Raw genomic sequence first — 22,564 nt, 5'->3', positions numbered from 1 at the left:
CCTTGAATTGAGATCCTCCCAGTCTCTATCTCTTGAGTACCTGTAATTCAGGTGTGAGCTACCATTCCTAGCACTCTGCTGTTGTATGTGAGAGATTTGAGCTTCTGTGAAGTTTCATATCCCTGGGCATCCTTAGACCAACTCCTATAGACTGAGGAATACTGTACCAATTTCTCATATTTTTGTTTTCTAGGCTACCATTTACCACCAAACCACCTTTCAGCCCTTAAATTTCTGTTTTCCAAAGACTTCTTCATATACACCTTCCCCAGCTTTTCTTCTGTATTTATATTATATGTTAGACATTGATGAAACTATTGGACACACTTTTATTCTCTTAAAATATTACTGCTTTTTGGTTATCCTTATTAAGATTAGTTAATTTTTTTGGCTTGCAAAGATCTTTGATGGAAGTCAGGGCTTTACACATCCTAGGCAAGCATTGTAACCTTGATACTAAAACTGATATACTTGTCTTTAAAAGCACTGATTATACTTTTTATAAAGACAATTATCAGACATCTCATGGTAGGTCCTCAAGCTATCCCCTTGTTCTGTTTTCAACAGAAATACATATTTTTAGATAGGTAAGAAGATTCTGTGTGAGTGTGTGCACGCTGTTACTAGGGCTTGAACATAGGGCCTTATAGTCTCACTGAGCTTTTTTGCTCATGGCTGGCTCTCTCTCACTTGACTAAAGCCATACTTTGACTTTTTCTGGCTAATTGGAGTATGCCTCACATTTGTCTGCCAGGGCTGCTCCAAACTGCTATCCTCAAATTTCAGCCTCCTAAATAGCTAGGAATATAGATATGAACCATCCATGGCGGGCCAGAGTAATTGTTTTGTTTGCATTTTTTTGTTTGCATATTTTTACAGGGCAGTTTTTTAAAACGATTTTGAAATGTTTAGGAAGAAGAAATTGAGTTTTTAAGAAAGAAGTTTGTTCTTTCTCTTGTAGGCAGCAATGGATTTTTGCATGAACATGAACACAAAAGCAAACAGGAAGAAGTTGGTCCGAGCACTCTTCATAGTTCCTAGACAGAGGTACGTATTGCCAAAAGTAATTTGTTGGTGGCTTTACTCTGTAGTAGTAGTAAAAAAACTCTCTCTCTCTCTTTCTCTCTCTCTTTCTCTCTCTGTCTCTGTCTCTCTCACTTGCTCGCTTGTTTTTTTGTTTTGTTTTTTTTTTGCTGGTACTGGGGCTTGAACACGGCCTGGTTGCTGTCTCTGAGCTACTTTTGTTGAAGGCTAGTACTCTACCCTTGAGCCACAGCTCTACTTTGGCTTTTTCCATGATTAATTGGAGATAAGAGTCTCCTGGGCTTCCTGCTTGGGATGGCTTTGAAACAAGGTTCTCAGGGGATCTCAGCCGCCTGAATATTACAGGAGTGAGCTACCATAATGTCACTCTTCCCCCCCAATAATCTCTTTATATTAGTCATATCTCTTTTTTAAAAAAATTCAGTAGGCCTTTATTAGCATATTTTTACTTTTTTATTGAATTTTTCTTATCTCTAATTTCTTATAATCTTTTCTTGTTATGTAAAAAATATTTTAAAGGTAATTTTCCAGGCATGATTTTTTCATGCTTTGTAATACTAGTATTCAGGAAACTCAGGCAGAGGATTGTGAGTTTGAGGCCAGCCTGGGCTATATAGTATCAAGACCTTGTCTTTAAAACTTCATGATAAATGGAGTAATTTTGGTGTGAAAGCATGGTTTAAGTGGTAGAGAACAAGCAAAGCAAACAAGCAAGCTGAATGAATGCAAGGCCCTGAGTTAAAGCCCTGGTACTAGAAAAGAAACAAAAAACAAACTTACTAATTGTTAGAAGGAATTGGTTTCTGTTTTTGGCAATAAGTAGTACAAGTATTGAAAGGTACAGGTTTTGGGAAATATATCTTGTGTAAATATTTTAATTCAGTGTTAATCTAATCTGTAAAAATTTTAAATGAAAATTTCAAGTTATTTGAGTTATTTTAACAGCTTAGAGATGAGATCCCCTACCCAGAAATTCATGGATAGAAGTAGAAGTTAATGATTATATTGTGAGTAATACAAGTCATTCAAATGCTCTGTATTATACTACACTAAACCTCAGTAAACATTTCAGGACCACTCATACTCTATATTTACCTTATGCATCTAGAACAGATGTATTATAGCTTATCAAGTATGAATAAGGAAGTCGGTGCCAGTGGCTTGCGCCTGTAATACTAGCTACTCAGGAGGCTGAGATCTGAGGATCATGGTTCAAAGCCAGGTGGGGCAGGAAAGGCTGTGAGACTGTTAATCTTCAATAAACTACTAGAAAACCAGAAGTGGCATTGTAGCTCAAGTGTTAGAGCGCAGGGACAGTGCCCAGGCCCAGAGTTCAAGCCCCATGACCGCCCCCCTCCAAAAAAAAAGAATGAATAAGAAATTTTGTGCTTTCATACAACATAACTAATATTTTCTCTAAAAAATTTCTTTGAAGATTTTTTAAAATTTTTATTTATTTTTTATTGTGAAAATACTGTACAGAGGGGTTACAATTAGATGGGTACATTTTTTATCAAGCATTGTAGCCTCCTCCTTTGTTTCTTCTTCCCATCCCTTCCCAGCCTCCCCCGCCCCCCACCCTATCCTCCCCCCCACCAAAGTTGTAAAGTTCGTTTTCGACATGACAACTTGTACTTCTCATTGTTGCAACGGGTCCACCTGTATCCTTATTTAAACGACTTGTTTTTCCCCTTCCCCTCCACAAATTATACCGACATCAAATACAGTGAAAGCAGGGGTTATACTGTGGGGGAGGGACATACAAAGCAACAAAGAAATAATCTTATAAATGCGTTAGAAACAAATGCATGAAAGAAAAAAAAATTTTCTTTGAAGATTTCTTATAGCAAAATTTTAATTTAGTTCTTTCATAGGTGGTAACTAGAGATCTCTTAGTGAGGTTTCTAAATGAGACCAAATTCCTACTCATCCTTTTTCTTTATTATTTTTTAACTCCTATTTACAAAAGTAATATGAACATTTGAATTTTCATTTTAGTTGTGCAAGAGAGAAGGGATGTTTATATAGTGAGTAGAAGTAGATAATTGAGAATTGTAATTCAGAAAGTTTTGTAGGTACTATATGACTTACAGTTAAGGGATCATCAGTTTTGGGTGCACCATTAGCTTAAGTACAACTAAGAAAAAAGTCATCAGTTTCAAGACTTTAATTGTGAAATCTCTCTTTTTTTTTGGTGCTAGTTCCTGAGGCTTGAACTCAGGTCCAGGTGCTGTCTCTGAATTTCTTTTGCTCAAGGCTAGTGCTCTACCACTTGACCCACCACACCACTTCCAGCTTTCTCTGAGTAGTTTATTGAAGATAACAGTCTCAGGACTTTCTTGCCCAAGCTGGCTTCGAACCACAGCCCACAAATCTCAGCATCCTGAGTAGTAGAATTACAGGTGTGAGCCACTGGCACCCAGTTTGTTCCATTTTTATATATACAAAATTGAAGGGTAATGTATGCAAAAAAAATGCAAAAAAAAATTTTAAATCCATCATGGGGCCTGAACTCTGGGCCTGGGGTGCTGTCCCTCAGCTCTTCAGCTCAAGGCTAGTTCTCTATCATTAGAGCCACAGCGCCACTTCCAGCTTTTTCTGCTTATGTGGTACTGAGGAATCAAACAAAGGGCCTCATGCATGATAGGCAAGCACTCTGCCACTGAGCCACCTTCCCAGCCCCTTGGACTAAATTTTTTCAAGTGAGGTTTTTAGAATAGAATAAATAAAAATAAAAAAGCTTGGATAATAAATGAAATGAAGCAGTGACTAATATCTTAGTTCATTTGTAAAAGATCAACTTCTTTCCCCATAAAAGATCTATTTCTTTTCCTTCTTCATTTTAAGCCTAAAAAAAGTCCTTAAAATTTGTATACTGTTATTTGGTCTTTTACAACTGAATGTATCTAATGAGCTCATTGATAGAAAGCTGCAAATTAGTAGAAGTTGGAATCTGTTAGTAACATATGCTTGAAAGTATTAGTAAGTTGAAAATGATGATTTAAAGACTAAAGTGTAAATAAGATCTAAGTATTTAAAATGCATGACATTCCATAAGTCCTGAGAATTAGACCTCGGTTCTGTTAAATCTCTGAGATGCTCTAGATTCTGTTATTTAAGTTTGTTATATCCAGCCTGATGGTCTAGGTTCTAAAACCTATTCATTCATTAACTAATTCATCCAGTGGTTGGAGCTGGACAAGGTAAGGAACACAATTGACTCAATACTTCTGTCTTTCATGTAGCTTAAAACTTGTTGAGGAAGACAACAATAATACCAAGTTGTCTTATTAGGAAGAAGGATAGCATGCGGCTTTGAAATATAGTGTGTGTAGAACTTATTCATTTGATGGAGCCAAAGAAGGCTATATAGACTGTTTTATTTAATATGAGTCCTGACAGAAATTAGCTAGACAAAGGAGCTGTGAGCAAATGGATTATAGAGAGAATTTTTCTAATGGACAATATTATTTGCAGGCAGACAGGAAAAGAACATCATGACATCAACTTTTGCAAAAACCCTTTTCTTAGATTCCTCCAGTGTCTGGAGGACATTGTTCTGTAGACTATGCGCTGAAGAAAGGAGGAAGGCTAGTTTAACCTTTTTATCCCTCGCACAGTTAGGTTATTGCAGTGATGAAGAAGACATCGCTTATATGGAGGTGATAAAATTATATCACATGGTATTTAATGCCCTTTCTCAGCTTCTTCAGTCTTAAATCTTGCCAAATTGTAGTACATACTTCCCCTCCCTCCAGTTTCTTTTTTTGTGTGTGCTGGTTTTGGAACTTGACCTCAGGGCCTGTGCACTGTCCCTGAACTTGCTCAAGGCTGGGCTAGTGTTCTACCACTGGAGCTGGAGCTCCACTTCCAGGTTTTTTGAGGTAATTTATTGGAGAAAAAAAGAGACTCACAGACTTTGCTGCCCATACTGGCAAAGCATAATTAACAGGATATCTTGAAGCAGTAAGATAAGTACACATAGGCATTCCTCCTATCTTTTGACAGGATTACTGCAGAAGGTCAGACTCTCATGATCCCGAGTCTTTATTTAGATATAGGATAAGCAATCACAGTTTTCCACTAGAATCAGTCATTCTCCACATATTCATATTTCCTGTACCCAGTTCCCACAGCGCCTAGGGTTTCCACAATGAGTTTTGTTTTGGTACTTGTTCTGGGGCTTGAACTCAGGACATTAATTTTGCTCAAGGCTCTACTTCTGGCTTTTTTGGGGGAGGTGATTAATTGAAGGTAAGAGTCTTAGGGTCTTTCCTTCCATTCTGGCTTTGGACTGTGATCCTCAGATCTCAGCCTCCTGAGTAGCTAGAATTAGAGTCATGAGCCACTATCACCTGGTTTATCTACCCTTATCTCTTTATCCCCTTAAGTCCAATAGAAGCCATTGTCTTAAATATATATCTATATCTATATATAGATATAGCTATCTTGCCAGACCTGGGGCTTGAACTCTGGGCCTGGGCACTCTGCCTGGGCTCCTTTTGCTCAAGGCTATCACTTTACCAATTGCGTCACAGTGCCCTTCTGGCCTTTTCTCTGATTAATTGGAGATAAAAGTCTCACAGACTTTCCTGCCCAGGCTGGCTTTGAACCTCAATCCTCAGATCTCAGCCTCTTGAGTAGCTAGGATTACAGATGTGAAGCATCAGCACCCAGCTATCTTAATTCTTTTGAGCATATAAGAAAATATAATTACAGATTATTTCCTGTGTTTGACCTAAGGGACAATTGATTATCTTTTCATCTTAGGTACAAAAGGTTTTCCTTGTTCTTTTAAAGATGCATGTTTCTATGAATGTATTATATTTAATCATATCAGCCTTTCCAGTCTTTTGTCATTACTAATTTATTTATACTTTATTTAGTTATACTTTATTTATATTTCTATATTTATAATTGATTGTGCCAGCTAGTGATTTACCATTTTTAGTTCTCCAGCTTTTAGATTCATTTTTTTAGTCCTCTTATGATTTCCTTTATTTTGGTTTCTTCCATTTATTTTGTTTCTTTTCATTTCCTCTGTGAGTCAAGTTGATAGAATTTTGAAAGTTTTTGGCAGTGTGACTATTTTGCAGTTTGTTAGTAATTCATGTTTTTATTGCATTAAGCTTAGAGGACATTATTTTTACTTTTTGGAATCCTTTGCAATTTCTTCCATTGTCCATTCCATAGTTCATATTTGTAAATATTGCATGGTTATTTAACATAGTACGTTTCTTTATATTGTGTGGAGTTAAATGTGTAACCAGATCTACTTTATTATATAAATATTTAAAATCTTCCCTTTTTTTTCTTTTTACCTTTTTTTTTTTGGTCATGGAGCTTGAACTCTGGGCCTGGTCACTGTCCCTCAGCTATTCAGCTCAAAGCTAGTGCTCTACCACTTGAGCCACAGCGCCACTTCTGGTTTTCTGAGTGGTTTATTGGAGATAAGAGTCGAGCAGACTTTCCTGCTGGGGCTGGCTTTGAACCGTGATCCTCAGATCTCAGCCTCCTGAATAGCTAGGATTACAGGTGTGAGCCACTGGTGCCCTGCTTCTTTTTACCCTTTTTAAAAAAAAGTTTACTTGCTGCCAGGTGGCACTCGCCTTGAGCTGAAGAACTGAGGGACAGAGCCCAGGCCTACAGTTTAAGCTCTGCGATCAACAAAAAAAAGTTTTCTTGGTCAGTGCTCATGACTCAGAGAGATGAGTTATTAGTGTGTGTGTGTGTGTGTGTGTGTGTGTGTGTGTGTGTGTGTGTGTGTGTGTGTGTGTGTGTGTGTGTGTGTGTGTGTGTGTGTGTGTGTGTGTGTGTGTGTGTGTGTGTGTGTGTGTGTGTGTGTGTCTGTCTGTCTGTCTGTCTGTCTATGTATGTGTGGATTGTGTATTTGTATGTGTGTATATTTTTTTATTTTCTTTTTGGTATTATTGGAGTTTGAATTAAGGCCCTCGTGTTGCTGGAGTCGTGCTCTCTATACTACTTGAACTGCACCTTCATCTCCACTTTTTGTTGGTTATTTTTGGAGATGGAATCTAGCAGAGTTTTTCTGCCTGAGCTGGTCTTCAACCTCAATTCTCTAGATCTTAGTCTTTGTATAGCTAGGATTATAAATGTGAACTATCAGCACCTGACCTGATGTGTTTTATTTTTATTAGTAATTACTATTATTTCAGCTTCCAGAAAGTAAATGTTTTATTTTGTGTATAGATAAAGCTTTCATCTTTATTGTAAATTTTAAAAAGTGGGCTATTGGGTCTGTCTTAGTGCTTTTTGTTCTGAATTATATCTTAATCTGACATGATTATGATTTCTGCTTTTTCTCTTATGTTTGGTATACCTTTTCTCTTACATTTAGTCTGTCAAAATCAATTCAGTTGAATCTCTGTATTACTGAATTTGGATTTTACTTAGTGTTCACCTGTAACTTTGCTTAGCAATCATTTTACTTAGATACTCTCGCTTCTCTACAATGAACACTGATAAAATTACTTTGTACTATATTTTTCTTTTCCTTTCCTCCCCCATCTGATATTAGTTAATAGTAATATCTTTAATATTTTCCTTTCTTATTTTAAATGTGGGTTTTTATTGTCAACTTTAAGTGTTAAGTACTTTTAGTGTTTGAAGTAGATAAGCCTCATATTTCCTTGACTTTGTTTTTCATTTCCCTTCACTATGTTATTGATAATACATCCCGGTAGAAAATAAAATATTTATATGCACACTTGTCAGTCAAGCCCTAGGGTTTATTTTGGGGAAGGGTGTAGAGGTTTGAACCATCAACCTCATACTAGGCACATGCTTTCTCTCTGAGCTGTGCACCCAGATTGGTTTTATTTTAAGTTATACAGTTTCACTTACTCAGCATTTCCTGCCAGTTCTTTTGTAGAGGTTTTCCCCATCTATGTATGGGTTTACTGAAGTTTATCTGGGAAAAAAAATCTCCTTTGAGCCCTTCTGGGTACAGAATGATATATCTGTGACTTTTTTAGTTGAAAGGCAGCTTGACTAGTTAAAGGATCTGTAATACTTTTTTTAAAAAAATCTTAATAGCTTGTAATAATAGCCATTTAGTGATTGCTGTTGTTGTAAAACACATCTGAGGCCAGTCTGCTTCTTTTTAATTGATGTAGTGAGTCATTTATATAGTTACTCAATTCTTTTTCTAATAAATCCAGTAGGTTTCTTTTCTTTTGTCCGTCATGGGGCTTGAACTCTGGGCTTGGGCGCTGTCCCTGTGCTCTTCAGCTCAAGATGAGCACTCTACTGTTTGAGCCACAGCACCACTTCTGGTTTTCTAGTGGTTAATTGGAGATAAGAGTCTCAGACTTTTCTGCCCGGCTTGGCTTTGAACCATGATCCTCAGATCTCAGCCTCCTCTGTAGCTAGGATTACAGACCTGAGCCACTGCCGCCCGGCAAATACAGTAGGTTTCTTAGAATAGATCTACCTTGTTGTTCATCATGCCAGGTGATTCTTAAGTTTTCATATTAAAATTTTTAAGGTTGAGTGTTAATGGCATACTCCAATAATCCTAGCTATTCAGGATGCTGAGATCTGAGGATCTGAGTTTGAAGACATCCTGGGCAGGAATGTTCATGAAAATATTATCTCTAAGTAACCATAAGTGATAGAGTGCCAATCTTGAGTGAAAAAAATAAAGGACTGCTCAGGACCTGAGTTCAAGCTCTAGTACTGGTGTACATGGACATACTCATACAAATTTAGGAATGTTTCCTAGATTTTGAATCTTAAATATGTTCCAGTACATGTTCTTTTCTCCAGATTAGCTTTCCTTTTTTTTTTTTAGATGCTCTAATTTGGCATAGGTTGAATGTCCTTTTCTTCTTACTCATCACATTTTTTAATTCTGAATGAAAATTCTTCATTTTATTTTACATTTTATTTTGTTTTTTTTAGTTAATATACATTTGTAATAGGAGGCTTCATTCTGATATTTCCATACATGCACACAGTGTGCTTTGAACAAATTCACTTCCTCCACTATATTCTCATTCTTTTCTTCTCTCCTACCTTTTTCAAATAGCTTTTAGTAGATTTCATTATACTGTATTCATGTGTGTATATGTGTATACATACATACATACATGTCCCCTTTTATATTTATGTACTGCACAAATGCGTGAGAATGTGCAGTGTTGGGCTTAAGTTTATCTTATTTTACCCAAAACAATGAGCTCCACATCCATCTATTTTCCTGCAAATAACAGAATTTCATTTGTTTTATTTCCTAATACTATTCCATGGTGAATACATATCATATTTGCTTTATTCATCAGTTGTTAGACACTCTGTCTGATCCATAGTTTTGCTATTATCAATAGTGTTACATAAATGTGAGTATCTAAGTATCTTTCTTATATAATGATTTCCTCTCCTTTGGATATTAGTCACTTTTTTTTTTTTTTTTTTTTGCCAGTCCTAGGGCTTGAACTCGGGCACTGTCCCTGAGCTTCTTTTGCTTAAGGCTAGCACTCTACCACTTGAGCCACAGTGCCACTTTTGGCTTTTTCTGTTTATGTAATACTGTGGAATCTAACCCAGTGCTTCATGCAGGCACTCTACCACTAAGCCATGTTCCAGCCCCATTAGTCACTTCTTCAGTGTCCTTTCTTTCCACACTCTTGTACTTACTGAGTGTTCCACTGTTGTTCCCACTAATGAACCTTTTCTCATTTCTTCTATTCATCTAGATTTTAAAAAGTAACCATGACCAACCAGAATTTTCCATATATTTTGTAGCAATAATTTTTCTTGATGAATTGCCATAGTTTTGAGATTTTTTTCCTTTCCCCTGCCTTTTCTTGGTTCTTTTAACTTTTAAAAATTGACCATTTATAGGGGCTGGGAAGGTGGCTCAGTGGTAGAGTGCTTGCCTTGCATGCCTGAGGCCCTGGGTTCGATTCCTCAGCACCACATAAGAAAAAAAGCCGGAAGTGGCACTGTGGCTCAAGTGGTAGAGAGCTAGCCTTGAGCTGAAGAGCTGAGGGACAGCACCCAGGCCCAGAGTTCAGGCCCCACGACCGGACCCAAAAAAAAAAAATAAAAAAAATTGACCACTTATAATGATACAGTACGTACCCTCTTTTTTTTTTTTTTTTTTTTTTGAACTTCCGGCTTCGGCTCTTTCCCTGAGTTTCTTTTGGCTCAAGGCTAGCACTCATATCTCTTGAGCCACAGCACCATTTTTGGCTTTCTCTGAGTAATTTATTGGAAATAAGAGTCTCACAGACTTTCTTGCCAGAGCTGGCTTTGAACCATGATCCTTAGATCTCAGCCTTCTGAGTAGTTAAGATTACTGGCGTGAGCCACCACCACCTATATCTGACCTTTTTGTTCCATCTAATGAATTAGGTTTCCCTGGCTCATATTACTAGAAGATTTATTGTTACATTTTTGGTGCTTGAACCCTGGGCGTGGGCACTGTCCCTAAGTTCTTTTGCTCAAGGCTAGTGTTCTATCACTTGTGCTGTGGCTCCACTTCCAGCAACTTTGTGGTTAATCGGAGATAAAAAGCCTCATATACTTTTCTTAGCAGGGCTGGCTTTGAACTACTGTCCTCAGATCTCAGCTTCCTGAGTAGATAGGATTATAGGTGTGAGCTACCAGCACCCAGCTCAACAGGTTTATTTTTTAAGGGTAAATTTTTTCCTTCGTTAAGAGATCTGTTGTTTAGGGGTCTGTAAACCTATTTTGCACCCTTGCTGTATTGCCTCATGTGGCTTTCGGTGCCTCTTTCTTGGTCTCCAGACCACAAGCTGTGGTTAATTGTAAGGGACATCAGTTTACCACTAAAGCATGCTAGTGGGGTTTTGAAAGCTCTATTTGGGCCGACTTTCTCTTGTGCTTTCTGCTATAAGTGATCTTGCTCCAAATCTAGACATACTTGATAGGTAGTATTTGAATTTACAGATTTTATGTCTGAATTCCTGTGAAAATGAAGATTTGCCTCACTTTAGACTTCATCCTCCTGAGTAACATGAGCCATTGGTGCCCAACAACACTTAATTCTTGAACAGCTTTTCCTGTTCTAGGTTTTTAGGAGGATTTGCTGACACTCTTATGAAACTTTCAGTTGGATCTTTCTCTAAATTTTCAGCCATGAAAGAATTTTTGTTGTTTTTGAAATGTTAATATATTATACCACTTGATGGCACTATTGCTTTGAGAACAGCAGCATAGTGGGAAAAAAGTCATCAGGGTATTTTATTGTGGATTTCAGAGTAAGTGACTTCAATCGTTTGATTATATTTTACCTTTTTGGAATAATTTGGAAGATACTGTCTCAAAAGAAAAGCAGGGGAAAACAACTAAAAAGGAGTTCAAACCCCAGTAACTGCCAGTGAGAGGTGGGCGGGGCTGGGAAGAGGAAGAAAGCAAATTGATTAGGAGAATGACTGAATATTTACTAATTGAATGACTGAATATTTACTAACTTGGTGATTATTGTCAAGCAGAATTTTTTGCATGTGTCATTTAGAGACATGCAGTTTTATTGTTGAAAGAAAAAATAGTTTTTAAGTGATTCGTAGTTAACTATTGGTAAAAAAATACTTAAAGATTATATAATTGTTTTCAAAAGAAAAGTTTATTTTTTATTTACTTCTTAAAGCAAATTATATGAATTGTCAACTAGCTTATTAAATGAATTACCAAGTTCAGTCTCAGTGTAGAGAATTCTTTATTAATTTCAATTTTTTGATTTGTGTTTTAATAGCTTTAAAATGATGTGACCTTTCACTCTCCAGTCCCTTTCAAGCTTATATTCTTAGGACTGCAAGAGAGACAAGAAAATATTCTTTATTTTCAATTTAACCTTTTCCCCTTATTATAAAGGTGATGTACAGAGGGTTTACAGTAACATTATTCAGGTAATGAGTACTTTTATGTTTTGGAAGTGTCACCCATTCCCTTTGTCCCTATCCACAAGTTGTATAGTTCATTTTCAACAGTGTCTAATGAGTACCACTGCTGCATTTGTTTACCCTTTGTCCCTCCATTTTTGTGCCTTTCCTTACCCTCCCAAAGAGATAAATAAACAAGACGAAAAGAGAATAACAACAAGAAGGAAAAAACCTTGTTTCCATTTCCTGGAGTTTATTTTGATAAATACCATTTTATATGATCAGAGGCACATAGGCATTGTGCCTTTGTGTTCCTCTCCTCAGAGTATCCTCTTGTGTGTGAGTGCTGAGTCCTGTATAATTGATCATATCCCAGTGTATTTTAGATTTAGCTTCCGCATATGAGAGAAAACATACCCTGTTTGTCTCTCTGAGCTTGGCTTACCTCACTTAACATAATTTGTTGTAGGTCCATCTCTTTCTCTGCAAATAATATTATTCTTTCTAATGGCTGTGTAAAATTATGTGTACAAATACCACATTTTTTGATCCATTTATCTATTGGAGGGTATCTGGGCTGTTTTTATAGCTTGGCTATTGTGAATAGTGCAGCTATGAACATGGATGTACAGCTTTATGGTGTCCTGGCTTGTGATAATCTAGGTAGATGCCCAGGAGTGGTATGGCTGGACCATAAGGGAGGAACCTCCAGACTACTGTCCAGAAAGCTTGTACTAGTTTACAATCCTACCAACAGGGTTCCTTTTTTTCTCCACATCCCCATTGACATTTGTTGATCAAATTCATGATGATGGCCAATCTAACCTGGAGTGAGATAGAATCTTAAGAGATGTTTTGATTTGCATTTCTATTATGGTGAGGGATGAGGTGTTTCTTTGTCATTCTTACCTCTTCTGAGAAGTTTCTCTTTAGCTCCTTTGCCCCTTTAATGATTGGTTTATTTACTCTGGGAGGAGTTAATTTGTTGAGCTTCCTGGTAGATATTGGATATTAGGCCTTTGTCCCATGTATTATTGGTAAAGAGCTTCTTCCAGGCTGTTGGTTATCTTTCAGATTTAGTAACTATGTCCTTTGCTGTCCAGGAGCCTTATTTTGGTTTAATTACATTTGTCAAGTCTCCTTTCTGCAGTGCTCCTAGGACTCTTCTCAAAAAGTTTTTTTCTACTTAAAAGTTCTAGTGTTTCTCCTACTCCCTCGTAGAGTAATTTTAAAGTTTCAGATCTGATGTTCAGGTCTTTGAACTACTTTGAGTTAAGTGCATGGTATAAAACAGGGATCTACTTTTAGCTTTCTGCATATGGATGCCTAGTTTGCCCACTTTTCCCAACATCAGTTATTGAAGAGGCTATCTTTTCCCTCTGTATATCTTTGGCTCCCTTATCAAATATCAGATAGCTGTAAGTATATGGTTTTAATTCTGAGGTTTCTAGTACATTCCATTGATTTTTCTGTCTATTTTTGTGTTAATACCAAGCTGTTTTTTGTTATTATAGCTCTGGTAGAGCTTGAGTTCTGGGGTTGTGATAGCACCAGCATTGCTTTTTTTTGCCTAGAATTGCCTTGGCTATTTGAGGTCTTTTGTTGTTCCATATGAATTTTTGGATTGTTCTTACCACCTCAGTAAAGAACATCAGTGGAAGTTTTATGGGGTTTGTGTTGTTTGTAGATAATTTTTGTCAGTATGGCCATTTTCACATTATTAATTGTACCTATTCATGAACCTGGAAGGTCTTTCCATTTGTTGATCTTGTCTTCAAATTTTTATACTTGTTGCTGTAAAGATCTTTGATTCCTTGTTTAGGTTTATTCCCAAATTTTAATTTTTTTTGAAGCTATTGCAAATGGAGTTCAGAAATCATTCTTAAGCCAGGACTAGCATTAAACAAAAATGTAGTTGATTAGTTTATTTGCAGTGCATAAAGGATTTTATTTGGGGAAATAATGAATAAACACAAACTGACATAAGTTGAGTGAAATGAAGTATCAATTAAGCATTTTACCAGCAGTAGAATAGTCTGAGAAAAGAGACCATGGCCAATTTCAAAATTAACAAAAACTATAAAATTAGCAATTACCTAGGATGTTTTAAAAGAATTAAACTATTCTTCTAAATTGTTAAACCATTTATTTTGAATCTGTTAAAGCTGAAAGCACTTACCTGTGTGTTAGCTTACCAAACTGTGCCTGAACAGATAACACAAACTGTTTTACTGTAAAGTGAATAACTATAACTGCCTTTCTTTTCGGCTAGGAAAAAGCCTACAAGTACATTGGGCTAATTGGAAAAAGAAAAACAATGAAGCAAAGTATAAATGACAAATGAAGAAATAGGAAAGGGAAATGACATCGTTTACTTAAGTTGTTTTTGTTTTTTTTTTTTTTTCTTTTTGCTGGTCCTGGGGCTTGAATTCCCGACCTGGATGCTGTCCCTGAGCCTCTTTGTGCTCAAGGCTAGCACTATACCACTTGAGCCACAGTGCCACTTCCATCTTCTTCTGAGTTGTTTATTGGAGATAAGAGTCGCACAGACTTTTCTGCCCAGACTGACTTTGATCTAATCCTCAGATCTCAGCCTCCTGACTGATGGTATGAACCACTAGCACCTGGCTTGTTTGAGGTTTTGATGAGTTTGATTGGCTCAAACTTTGCTTAATAAAATATATTGAAAAAATGGGAAGCTCAGTGGTAGAGTGCTTACTGTGCATGCATGAGGCCCTGGGTTTGATTCCTCAGCACCACATAACCAAAAAAAAAAAAAAAGCCGGAAGTGGCGCTATGGCCCAAGTGGTAGAGTGCTAGCCTTGAGCTGAAGAGCTGAGGGACAGTGCCCAGGCCCAGAGTTCAAGCCCATGACCAGACCACCCCCCCCAAAAAAATATATACATACATACATATATATATATTTATATAAAGTCATGATGGAACTAATGTTTCAGAAATTCAAGAGCAGCTGGGGATATAGCTCAGTATTAGAGCATGTTCCTAGAATTTGAGAGACCCTAGAGGCAGCACCACAAAGAAAAGAAAAAAAAAAAGTGCTGTTCTTAGGGAAATCCAAATAGAGAAGTATCTAGAAAATGTATTATACATAAAAAGAACATTAAAAATTTTAAGTAAATAAGACAGTATACTAAGAATACTTTAAAACCACTTGAAACTCCAACTGAAGTAATTTTTTGGAAAAGAATGCACATTTCTAAAATCAAATTTTGTCTTGAGTAAAACTAGATAGCTTTATTGGTTTATTTAGTCTTTCATGGAACAATCATTTCTTCACTATAAAATAGCAACAGAGCATAGAAAAATTGCATTTTGTACATTAAAAAATAGCTAGAATCTAATGGAAGGGAGCAAGAAACTTAAAACTTTATTTTGATCTACAAAGTATATGAAAAATACTAGTAAATCAGATTTAAAAATAAGAATCAAAGCTAGGCACGGGTGGCTCACACCTGTAATCCTACCAGGAGGCTGAGATCTGAGAATTGAGGTTCAAAGCCAGCCTGGGCAGAAAACTCCATGAGACTCTTATCTCCAATAGACCTCTAGAAAACTGGAAGCGGCACTGTGGCTCAAGTGGTAGAGCGCTAGCCTTGAGCTGAAGAGCTGAGGGACAGCACTCAGGCCCAGAGTTCAAGCCCCATGACCAACAAAAAAAGAAAGAAAAAAAGAGTAGGACCATCAACCTTCATTTATATACCAAATGTGTAGATGAAGCACTATTTTGAGTGTCCATTTGACTTACGTGTGTGTTGAGGTGGGGGGGAGTTATGGAGAGAAGCATAACAAATAAACTATATGCTATGTACATTGTGCTTTCAGAATTAATACAGGATATGAGCTCAGGAATACATAGAGTGAGGTGGATGTTCAGATTCAGTGGTATATTAATGAGGTGACCTGTGAGGGAAGACACTTATTTGGGAGAAGCAGGTTCCAGCCAAAGGGAAGGGCGGTGTGAGGGCTGAGGGAGGGAGAGGCCAAGTGAGTGCAGAGAAAAGGTTTTGTGATGTGCCCATGAAGTCACAGATGGCTATTTGCTGTAGAATTAGAACTTGGCCCTCCTACCTCCCAATACATTTTCTGTTGCTCTCTGACCCATGCTTTTGACAAAAAGGAATGGCAGAATCAAGGCATAGGTTTAAAGTATTATATTTAAATTTGGCAACTGATTATGAATTGAAAAGAGTACTTATTAAAATGAGTATGGAAAAACAAATGAGGACCCTAGTATTTAAAAAAATTATAAATTTGATATTAGTATAAATTTGTCTGTTATGTAAGAAAAAAGATTCATTTGCCTCAGACTTTTAAAACACTAGCAACATCAGGAAAATTGTTACATATTTATGAGAACACTGCAGTAATACTTTACTTTTGTATTATTATCTTTGATGTGTGATCCACATTGTATGTTTGTGACAGAGAAGCTTAGCTTCCAGTAGATAAAACTAAAAATGTTTTAAATAAGCTTTTAAAATTTATTGACAGGTATTTTAATTCAAACATTTTCAAATCTCTATATAATGGAATACAGTTTTCACTGTTTCTCTAAAAAAAAGGATAAGATTGCTGGATGCTGGTGACTTGTGCCTATCTCCTAGCTACTGAGGAAGCTGAGATCTGAGGATTGTAGTTTGAAACCAGCCCAGGCAGGAAAGTTCATGAGGCTCTTATCTCCAATTAACCACGGGGGGGGGGGGGGGGAGCCAGAAATGGAGTTATGGGTCAATTAGTAGAGCACTAGTCTTAAGTAAAAGAAGCTCAAGGACAGCACCCAGTCCCTGAGTTCAAGCCCCATGAGCAGCGCGTGCGTGCGCGCGCACGCACACACTATAAACACATATGTATACTGTGTATCTATATATAGCTGTCTATATCCATCTATCTAGATACAGAGAGAGATGATATTTTTAAAGGTATTAATTTACAACTATGTAGCTTCCACATTCTTTGATATGAGGTTTCTGGAATGGTGACTATCATATCCATCTAATAAGGTGGTTATTAGGACTCTAAAGTGTATGCACTATCTATAGCTGGCTCTGGCACAATAATAAGAAATAAGTGATATTTTAAAAAGAAATAATAGCTGGGTGCTGGTAGCTCATACCTGAAATCTTAGCTCCTCAGAGGCTGAGATCTGAGGATTGTGGTTCCAGGCCAGTCCAGGCAGGAAAGTCTGAGACTCATCTCCAATTAATCATGGAAAAAGCTGAAATAGCACTGTGGCAGAAGGGGTTAGAGTGCTAGCCTTGAGCAAAAAGGAGCCCAGGGAGAGCACCTAAGCCCAGAGTTTGAGCTCTAGGACTTGCTAATAATAATAGTAATAATAGGTAGTAGTAGTAGTAGTAGTAGTAGTAGTAGTAGTAGTAGTAGTAGTAGTAGTAGTAGTAAAGGCCTAAGAGGAGTACAAAGTTTTTGAGGATTTTACGTACGGATTTAATTTTCTTTTTTTCTTTTTTTTTTTTTTTTTTTTTTTTGCCAGTCCTGGGGCTTGAACTCAGGGTCTGGGCACTATCCTGAGCTTCTTTTTTTCAAGGCTAGCACTTTACCACTTGGGCCACAGTGCCACTTCTGGCTTTTTCTGTTTATGTGATACTGAAGAATTGAACCCAGGCTTCATGCATGCTAGGCAAGCACTCTACCACTAAGCCACATTCCCAGCTCCTCAGTTTTCTTTTTTCTTTTTGTCTTTTGTGGGGCTTGAGCTCTGGGCCTGGGCACTGTCCCTCAGCTCTTCAGCTTAAGGCTAGTCTACCACTTGAGCCACAATGCCATTTTGGGTTTTCTGGTGGTTTATTGGAAATAAGAGTTTCATGGACTTTCTTGCCTGGGCTGGCTTTGAACCACAACCCTCAGATCTCAGTCTCCTGAGTAGCTAGGATTACAGGCGTGAATCACCAGTGCCCAGCAGCTCCTCAGTTTTCTATTCTTAACCTCATCTCTTCAAATATAACTCTATTTTTTGGGGGGAGGGGGGAGCCTGGTCGTGGGGCCTAAACTCTGGGCCTGGGCGCTGTCCCTCAGCTCTTCAGCTCAAGGCTAGCACTCTACCACTTGAGCCACAGCGCCACTTCCGGCTTTTTTCTTTTTGCTTATGTGGTGCTGAGGAATCAAACCCAGGGCCTCAGGCATGCAAGGCAAGCGCTCTCCCACTGAGCCACCTTCCCAGCCCCTTATAACTCTATTCTTCTTTCACCAAGATCCTGTGTCTCAGGGAAAATGTATTCATGCTGGAAGTTTCCTTAAGCCTTTCGTGATATGTAGTCTTTTTCCCTTTTTTGCATGATTCTATAGAATAGTATTCTATTCAGAACCAATTAAAACTTGCAGGATTGTTTCTCTTCTAAATGGCTTCAGGCTGTCATAGTTTTGGCACCTGTGGTTTACTTCTTGTTGCATTTGCTTTCTTTATCAGCTGCCATTAGTTGCTGCTGTCAGTATAGCTGCTTTCTAAGCAGTGTTAGCACTGCTTTTCATTTTCATCCTGTGATCTCCAGAGTGTTAAATCACTTATCAATCAAGTTTTATAAGATAGTATCTGTGACAGAAATGTAAACTACAATGGAGAGTTGATTCCACTTAGTAGTGGTTGCCTGGAGTTGTGGGTAAGCAGGCTTCCGGAGCTGCAACCATATTTGATGGGAAAGAGTGTTCTGACAGCAGAAGAGGATGACATGCATGCCATTTCCTTCTATGCATTATCTAAAATGAGATCTTGGATGAGGTCTAAGAGGTTCTATGACCAATAAAATATGGAAGCTACTGTGGATTTTTCAATACTATTTTCACATCTTAGATGGTTTTTAGGTTATTGGTTACTCTTAACTTTAGACACCGAGAATTCTAAATAATTTACCCCTTGTTAGATGAAAGGATTCTGTTTTGCACCCTTTAAGAAACCTCTGACTTTGTAAATACTCTTGTTTATTACATAATTAAAGGTTTAAGTCTTGTTAAAATGTATGATTTTCTCCACTTAGCATATAATAGTTTATCAAAATTATATACTTAGTAAAATTACAGATATGATAAACTGAATAGAAAATGCCAGATTATTAAAAAAAACTTTCACAAAGTTTATTGAATTCCCAGATACTTCATGATGATAATAAATAAGTCTGTATGAGTGATTAGTTCTTATAATCACTTAATGCTAATGTATCTGAGAAAGTTGAATTTGAAAATGAATTTATTTCTGGTCTCTCTTTCTTTTTACACATATCACATATAACTTTTGCAGGTTGGATTTGCTACCATTTTATGCAAGATTGGTCGCTACATTACATCCCTGCATGTCTGATGTAGCAGAGGATCTTTGTTCCATGCTGAGGGGGGATTTCAGATTCCATGTATGTATTTAAGCATTTATTTTGTAATATATATGTCTGTGTATATTTTAAGTCAAGTGAGGATCCTTTAAGAACATAATTATTTTGTGTGTAAGTGTACTTTTGAAATTTGATAATAGTTCAGAATTTATGGACTTCTAAAATTTTAAATTAAATATAATCACCAGAGCTTGAAATTGGTGATATTCCAACAAAAAAGGAAGCCCTTGCTCCTGTCTTATTCCCTCATTTGCTATTTCACTTTTTGCTTTTATGAATTAAAAACCATTTTCTAAGTCAACAGAATGCTGGTCCAGAAGAAAATGAGATTGACATTGAAGAGTACAGTTGGGGTACAAATATGCTGAACACAAGAATTTCTATAAATTCTAAGACTTCAGTGAATTTTGCTCTTGCCTGTATCTTACTAATTCTTGCCTTAAGAATCTTTCTCTTGAGCCAGGAGCTGGTGGCTCATGTATGTAATCCTAGCTACTCAGGAGGCTGAGATCTGAGGATTGCAGTTGAAAGCTAGCCCAGGCAGGAAAGTCTGTGAGACTCTTATCCCCAGTAAACCACCAGAAAACTGGAAGTGATGCTGTGGCTCAAGTGGTAGAGAGTTAGCCTTGAGCTGACAGGCTCAGGGACAGCACCCAGGTCCAGAGTTCAAACCCATCACCATCAACAACAAAAAATCTTTATCTTGAATGGTGGGGAATTCTTTAAATGGAACTTTGGCAAATACCAGGGGCCTGATGAGGAAGTAGTAAGTTTCCCTTCTTTTCCAAGTCCTGGGAATCCAGACAGACTGTGTGTTAGTAGTTCTTCTAATCCCTCATTACTTAGTAATGCTTTGGAATTGATAGAGCTTCAGCCACATACATGGTAGAGTAAAAAACTGGTATGGTAGAGGTGACTGTAAGTGAGCATAGAAGGCTGGAGAATTGATGGACTAGGGGTGTGGCTCATGGTAGTAGAGAGTTTGCCTAGCAGCATGCCTAGCAACCATAAAGCCCTGAATTCAATTCACCAGTATCAACTCCCTTTTCCCTCCAAAAAAGAATCTTAGCTAGTGAAAATTTATATTTTAAATCTTAGCTTTTTTTTTTTTTTCTGGTCAGTTGTGGGGCTTGAATTCTGGACCTGGGTGCTGTCCCTGAGCCCATCAGCTCAAGGTGAGTGCTCTACCACTTGAGCCACAGCGCCACTTCCAGTTTTCTGGTGATTAATTGGAGATAAGAGTCTGAGGGACTTTTTGCCGGGCTGGCTTTGAACCAGGATCCTTGGATCTCATCCTCCTGAGCAGCTAGGATTACAGGCGCTAGTCACTGGTGCCAAGTTTAAAAATCTTAACTTTAGGGCTGGGAAGGTGGCCTTGCATGCCTGAGGCCCTGGGTTCGATTCCTCAGCACCACCTAAGCAAAAAGAAAAAAAGCTGGAAGTGGCGCTGTGGCTCAAGTGGTAGAGCGCTAGCCTTGAGCTGAAGAGCTGAGGGATAGTGCCCAGGCCCAGAGTTCAGGCCCCAAGACCAGACCCCCAAAAAAAGCAAAAAAACAAAAAAAAATCTTAACTTTATAGTAAATTGTTTGGAATATAAGTAAAATCAGGAAATGTTTATTTTATTCAGTAATGTTTTATTATATTCATTATAGCACAAATTATTAGTACTGTTGAACACTCAGAAAGATAATTCCTGAGGTCAAGAACCTTATGATATTGTGGGGAAACTAGCATAAATACAAAGAACAAGGGAATTAAAATTTTTTTGTTCTTATTTATAGAAGGGATATACAGAGGGGTTGTGTTTACATGAGTCAGGTGATGAGTAAATTTCCTTTCCTACAGTGTTACCTGTTTCTCTCCCTCTCATCTCCACCCACGAATTGTATAGTTCACTTCCATCAATGTCTTGGGAGCTCCACTGCTGCACTTTTTCACCCTTTTCCCCTCTAGTTCTGTGCTCTCTTCCCCACCGTCCCAAAGATACGTATGTGAATACACCATATCTAAGATAAAGAAGACAGAATCATCCAAAAGTTTAGAAAAAAAAATCTTTTGTTTCCATATGTTGGAGCTCATTTCAGTATTTATATATTATTTTATGTAAATATGAAGAAGCAGTTAGGCATTGTGCCTTTGTGATTCTCTGCTAAGAGTGTCCTCTTTTGATCTCACAGTATCTAGAATCCTGAATAATTTGTCATGTCCCAGTGCATTTTAGATCTAGCTTCTACATATCAGAGAGAACATGTGCTATTTGTCTCACTGAACTTGGCTTACCTCACTTAACATGATTTGTTCTAGTTCCATCCATTTTCCTGCAAATGACATTATTTTTATCCTTTCTAATGGCTTTGTAAAATTCCATTGTATATAGGCATCACATTTTTTTGATCCACTCATCTATTGTAGGGCATCTGGATTGTTTCCATATATTAGCTATTATGAACAGTGTGGCAATGAACATGGATGTGTAGGTATCCTTACCCCTATCCTGGTTCATGGTGTTCAGGGTAGATGCCTAGGAGTGGTATGGCTGGGTAGTAAGGAAGGTCTATATTTAGTTTTTTGAAGAATCTCCAGACTGATGTCCAGAGTGCTTGTACTAGTTTAAAAACTCACCACCAAGAACAAGAAAAGTTTTAAAAATTTAATATAGCTGTGCATAGTGGTCCATGCCCACCATCTTAGCTACTTAGGAGGCTGAGATCTGAGGATCTCGGTTCAAAGCCAGCCCAAGCAGGAAAGTCTGTTAGACTCGTATCTTCAATTAGCTCCCTAAAAGCTGACAGTGGAGGTGTGTCTTAAGTGGTAGAGCACCAGCCTTGAGCAGTAAAAGTTAAGAGACAGACTGAGGCTCTGAGTTCAATCCTCAGTACTTCCCCTTCCCCCCAAATAGTTAAGTATAAGGATTAGTATAGCAAATATAAGGATTGCATGCTTAATTGCCAAATGAATTATTGAGGAGTGAGTGCCTTGTGTCCAGAAGAAGAAAAAATGTCTCAAAGAGTAGGATGATTTCTAATTATATCTTGTAGTAGGTGTTAGTTTGTTGTTATGAGTTTTATAGTTACAATTTCTGGGCCATCTTTTAAAAAAAGTGTATTTCAGAGTTTGTAGGTAGTATTAACCAAGCTAAAGTTTCTGTGTTTAGAGAAGTTTGGAAACACTGAGCCCAGTAAAGTTAATGCTTTTATTTTCTATTGTAAGCATTCTGCAGCCCGGCATGGTGGTTCATGCCTGTCATTTTGGGACAGTTGAAGTTTTAGGCCAGCTTGAGCAAAAAGTTTTTGAGAC

General features: G+C 37.5%; 1 protein-coding gene across 3 annotated transcripts in view; it reads left to right on the top strand.

The window, feature by feature from the left end:
• Upf2 (UPF2 regulator of nonsense mediated mRNA decay) overlaps window positions 1-22,564 on the top strand; it is a 101,332-nt gene that overhangs the window by 35,917 nt on the left and 42,851 nt on the right. For all 3 annotated transcript variants that reach the window (XM_069990355.1, XM_069990353.1, XM_069990354.1), the window contains exons 8-9: window positions 962-1,047; window positions 19,180-19,288. In XM_069990355.1, coding sequence (XP_069846456.1) covers window positions 962-1,047; window positions 19,180-19,288 — 195 coding nt within the window. The remainder of the gene's footprint in view (window positions 1-961; window positions 1,048-19,179; window positions 19,289-22,564) is intronic.

The sequence above is a fragment of the Dipodomys merriami genome, unplaced genomic scaffold (assembly GCF_024711535.1).
Source record: "Dipodomys merriami isolate MVZ:Mamm:240054 unplaced genomic scaffold, mDipMer1.0.p SCAF_4, whole genome shotgun sequence".
Classification (NCBI taxonomy): Eukaryota; Metazoa; Chordata; class Mammalia; order Rodentia; family Heteromyidae; genus Dipodomys; species Dipodomys merriami.
Note: the sequence above shows the minus strand (reverse complement) of the source record. Positions and strands in the feature narration are given on the sequence as shown.